Source organism: Lactuca saligna, chromosome 9 (genome assembly GCF_052625555.1).
Source record: "Lactuca saligna cultivar CGN05327 chromosome 9, ASM5262555v1, whole genome shotgun sequence".
Taxonomy (NCBI): Eukaryota; Viridiplantae; Streptophyta; class Magnoliopsida; order Asterales; family Asteraceae; genus Lactuca; species Lactuca saligna.
This window is the reverse complement of record NC_136425.1, coordinates 180,005,060-180,010,725: the sequence shown is the minus strand read 5'-3', so window position 1 is coordinate 180,010,725 and position 5,666 is coordinate 180,005,060. Positions and strand designations below refer to the sequence as shown.

At 38.4% G+C, this 5,666-nt stretch overlaps 1 protein-coding gene across 1 annotated transcript; it reads right to left on the bottom strand.

The window, feature by feature from the left end:
* Window positions 1–439: 439 nt before the first annotated feature.
* On the bottom strand, window positions 440–886 carry LOC145016998 (protein FAR1-RELATED SEQUENCE 3-like). The gene has a single exon (XM_078975119.1). It carries the CDS (start codon window positions 884–886, stop codon window positions 440–442), a length of 447 nt encoding a protein of 148 aa, XP_078831245.1.
* Between the last annotated feature and the right edge of the window lie 4,780 nt (window positions 887–5,666).

Below are 5,666 nucleotides of genomic sequence, written 5' to 3'. Positions count from 1 at the left end.
ATAAAGAATATTATTATTAAGGTATTTTCTAACATGTGCCTTAAGGACATATATAAGAACTTTTAATTATGTCAAATATTAGACATATCTAAATATTATTGTTTAAACCACGATTTGACATTCATTAGTTTCCTATATTATTTTTTCCAAATTTATAATTTTATTATTTTCTTTTAATCTTCCCTACTAATACATAGGAAATGATACTATATTCTAGATTTTTAGTACCCTCTAAAAATTTCCTCCATTCCATGATTTATATATTGCTTTTCTGATTTATTTTTTTACATCATCTCAATTCATCAATTTTTATCATAACGCCCAGGAACATTTACTAAGCATTTGACAAGCATTTTAATTTATTTTAAATAGATATGAGAATTGAAACTAATAATGAGAACAAAAAATAAAGTTTAATAGTAATTTCACAGTTTAACATTTAAAATGGAAGACGGGGTCTTTGCATATCAAGTTTCTTTGTTTTTTCCACTTGTTGAGAATTATTATCCTCACGCTCTGGACATGTGCTGAAGTTGTGACTAGAAGATTTGCAAAGTCTACAACGCTTTACTTGTCTCGCTAATTCCTTTCCACTCCTCATTCGTTTTTGCTTTGGTCGTCCTTCTGTTTTTGAGATGATAGGGCATTGAACCAACTCAATTGCATTAGTTACAAGATGACTATTGTTTCCACAAGATGATGAAACATCAAAATTTCCTTCTTGCTGTAATAGAGAGATTTCTATAAATTGAGCTTCTTCACCACTCCACCGTGATAGCCAATAACTAGAAGGAATTTCTAAGCAGTCCTTATGAAGAAAAACGCTTAAGATATGATGACAAAGTATCCCGACAAATTCAAAGTTTTTGCAAGTGCATTTAGTCATCTTACCATCCCAAACCACCTGATGACATCGACAAATTCAATGTTTTTGCAAGTGCATTTAGCCCACTATACAAGATATGGATGATTTATATAATCAACCCATATATTTAATTAGTTATATTTTGATCACTTAATTGATTCTTGATCAAAATAATCAAATAATATTATTAATATATTAGAACTTATAATATATTAATAATCTCCAAATGTTATTTCTCTCATTTAGTCTATCCAATTGCATGGTGTCATGCAACCCAAATGGACCATGTCGGGTCGGGTCAAGTACTGATCAGAAATAGTTATGGACTTAGACACCTTATCCAACAGTCTCCCACTTGGATAAGTGTAATAACTATAACTCCAGTACTTTAGGAACCGGCCGAAAATCGTAGCTCTTTCAATGTCTCTCGGAACTGAGAAGATGTTGATACGCCATTTAAGATAAGTGATCATATAATGCTCTGTTCTAGATATCAGCCGAACAAATACATGGAACAATGTCTTACTTATTGTCCAGCAGTTTGTTTCCGGATTTCCGATTTGTTTGACAAAGAACTTAATTGAACACATCAACTTAGTTCTGACCGGGCCTGGTACATAGGTCAAAACGAAATCATCGAGGGGCCCAGATATCAGCTTCTAATCCAAGAAGGAACAGAAAAACTTCGACTCATATGTTTGTTCTACCACTCATTGAGTTATACACAAAAGCACGTTTTATAACATCGAGTTACCAATGTGTTTTCGTACAATCAATGCATAACCAACTTGTAAGTAACAAATCATATCTCTAGGTTTGAAGACTTATATGATATTACCATCTCACGATCACTCGAGATAGAATTCCATGAAGTGATTCCAGTGAGCGTGGGTTGAGTCCAATGCTCAGAACTTATGAGCACTCATGATTGTTGTAGTCTTGTCCAACACCGGAGACCTCTGCAACCAATCATGATAGTCTTGATTCATACCTACTTCCGACATATGACCGACTGTGGAGGTTTGAATAATATGTTATACCAAACAAAATTATTCTGGAAGTCAAAACATGCAAAAGAAATATAGTAAACAATCGGAGAGAGATTGCAACACTTTACTCATAAATAAAACACCTTTTATTTATCATCTAATGTCAATTACACTTTACAAATTTCGAGGTTATTTAACTATTAAATCTAATATCATCCTTCAGCCCTATGCTCCTAGCATGTTGGAGATGTTTAACCCGAGTCAGTCCCTTCGTGAGGGGATCTGCTGGGTTCTCATCTGATGATACCCTCTTTGCCACGAGGAGTCCTTCTTCTATTCAATGTCTGATAAAATGGTATTTTCTGTCGATGTGTCTGGATCTCCCGTGATCCCTTGGTTCCTTGGCTAAGGCAACAACGCTTTCACTATCACAGAAAATTTCCATTGGCTCTTTAATAGCTGGTACAACTCCAAGGTCTCCAATGAAGTTCTTCAGCCATATCGCCTCCTTTGCCGCCTCGCTCGCTGCAATATACTCTGATTCACAAGTTGAATCAACCACTGTCTCTTGCTTGGAACTCTTCCAAGAAATTGCTCCTCCGTTTAGGGTAAAGAACCAGCCCGACTGAGAGCGGAAGTTATCCCTATCAGTCTGGAAGCTAGCATCACTATACCCTACAACTCTCAAGTCATCACTCCCACCGAGGGTAAGGACCCAGTCCTTAGTCCTCCGTAGGTACTTGAGGATATTCTTTATCGCAGTCCAATGTGCCTTGCCAGGGTTCCCCTGATACCTGCTAACCATGCTCAGGGAAATTGCTACATTAGGTCGGGTACACGTCATAGCATACATGATCGATCCTACAGCCGAAGCATAAGGTATTCGACTCATTTCTACTATCTCAGCCTCAGTGCTAGGGCTTTGTGTCTTACTCAATCTGGCGTTACTCTGGATGGGTAACTCTCCTTTCTTGGAGTCCTGCATGCTGAATCTCTTCAGCACCTTATCCAAGTAGGTACTCTGACTAAGTCCAATTAGTCTTTTACTACGATCTCTCAAGATCCTTATCCCTAGAATATAGACAGCTTCTCCTAGGTCCTTCATAGAGAAACACTTCCCAAGCCAGAACTTAACTTCCTGCAGAGTTGGGATGTCATTTCCTATGAGTAGTATGTCATCCACATACAATACCAAAAAGCTAACTATACTCCCACTAGCCTTGACATACACACAAGATTCATCTTCACTCCTAGAAAAACCAAATTCCTTGACCTTTTCATCAAAGCAAAGATTCCATCTGCGAGGTGCTTGCTTCAATCCATAAATGGATTTCTCAAGCTTACACACTTTATTACGGTACTCGTTGCTGACAAAACCTTCTGGCTGACTCATGTAAACATCTTCAGCCAACTTTCCATTAAGGAAAGCGGTTTTGACATCCATTTGCCAAATTTCATAGTCATGAAATGCAGCTATGGCTAACATAACCCTAATAGACTTAATCTTGGCTACTGGAGAAAAGGTCTCATCATAATCCACTCCAGGAATTTGAGAGAAGCCCTTTGCAACCAGTCTAGCCTTATAAGTGTGTACATTACCATCCATGTTGGTCTTCTTCTTGAAGATCCATTTGCACCCTACAGTCTTACGACCTGGTACATTCTCAACCAAGTTCCAAACTTGATTGTCATACATGGATTGTATCTCGCTATCCATTGCCTCTTTCCACTTGGCTGACTCAGGGCCTGCCATGGCTTCCGTGTAACTGTTAGGTTCATCCAGACCTATCAGTGTCCCATCACTGATAAATGTATCACCTTCTGCAGTAATATGGAATCCATGGTAATACTTAGGTGCATTCCTAACTCTCGTGGAACGCCTAAGAGGTACAGACTTGTCAATTGGCTCAACAGGAGTTTTCTCTTCAAGTTGAGTGTTAGGGTTTGAAGTTCCTTCACCGCTTGAATCTTGAATTTCTTCAAGATCAATTTTCCTCCCACTGTTTCCTTGGCTTATGAACTCTCTCTCTCTCTCTCTCTCTCTCTCTCTCTCTCTCTCAAGAAAGCCCTCCTAGCTACAAAGACCACATTTTCACTAGGTCTGTAAAAGAGGTAACCAAAGGATTGTTGTGGGTAGCCGATGAAAATACACCTCTCGCTTCGAGGTTTGAGCCTATCATGAGTCTCACGTCTCACGAAAGCCTCGCAACCCCAAATCTTGATGTGGTCTAGTTTAGGTACTTTACCACTCCACATCTCATGAGAAGTTTTGGTAACTTTCTTTGTAGGGACTAGATTAAGGATATAGGCGGCAGTCTCTAAGGCATACCCCCAAAATGAGATTGGTAGCGAAGCTCGACTCATCATGGAACGAACCATATCCAACAAGGTTCGATTACGCCTCTCAGTCACACCATTCAACTGTGGTGTCCTAGGAGGTTTCAATTGTGAGACAATCCCACATTCCCTTAGATAGTCAAGGAACTCTGAACTAAGATACTCGTCACCACGATCGGATCGAAGCATCTTAATGTTCCTGCCCAATTGATTCTCGAATTCCTGTTTAAATTCCTTAAACCTTTCGAAAGTCTCTGACTTATGCTTGATTAAGTAGACATATCCATATCTACTGTAATCATCAGTAAAAGTCAAATAATAACGATTAGCATCCCTTATGGCATGTTAGAATGGTCCACACACATCCGTGTGTACAAGGTCCAACAAACCTTCACCCCTCTCACAAGAACCTGTGAAGGGTGACTTTGTCATTTTTCCAAGTAAGCATGACTCGCAACTATCATCTGACTTTAGGTCAAATGACTCCAAAACTCCATCCTTTTGGAGTTGGCCTATGCGTTTCTTGCTTATATGTCCAAGAAGACAATGCCATAATGATGATTTATCCAAGTTATTATTGTTAATAGAATCAATACACATCACATTATTTCCTAAGTTATCTACAACAGACACAGTTTCATACATACCATCACAAGGTAATGCTTTAAAATAAAGAACATTATTAAAGAAATCATTAATCGAACCAACTTCATTATCAAATAAAAAGGTGAAACCTTGTTTATACAATGCATGAAAGGAAATAATATTTCTTGTCATTTCTGGCGAATAACAACATTTATTCAAATCTAAATTTAACCCACTACTTAGAGACAAAGTATAAACTCCAATCTTGGTGACAGGTGTAACTTTCATATTCCCCATGATTAAGTTTATTCTTCCTTGCTCCACATTCTCACTTCTTCTTAGTCCTTTCAAGTCACAACAAATATGAATACCATAACCGGTATCAAGGACCCAAGATTTAGAATGGGGTGAGTTATTAGAAATGATAATGTAAATACGTGCATGGTTGGGTTTAACTTTCCCATCCTTCACATCTTGCTGGTATTTTGAGAAATTCCGCTTCCAATGTGATTTTTCATGGCAATAGAAGCATTCATCCTCTTTTGGGTCAGAAGAAGGAGTAATGAAACCTTTCTTGGTTCCACTTGAAGAAGAGCCATCAAGGGTCCGAGCCTTGGTACCCTTTGAAGAGCTCTTTTTCTTCTTCCCTCGACTTTTCCCGATTGCCAAAACTGGAGTGGAGTTTGGAGTAGGAGTGTTAACAACCAACTTCCCCTTAAGACCTGTTTCAGCGGTCTTGAGAAGTCCTTGAAGTTTGCTGAGTGTGACCTCTTCCTTATTCATGTGATATGTCATGCGGAATTGATCATAGCACGATGGTAAGGAGTGCAAAATGATATCTATTGCAAGCTCCTCAGGGAAGTTCACATTAAGCTTCAGTAATCGATCCA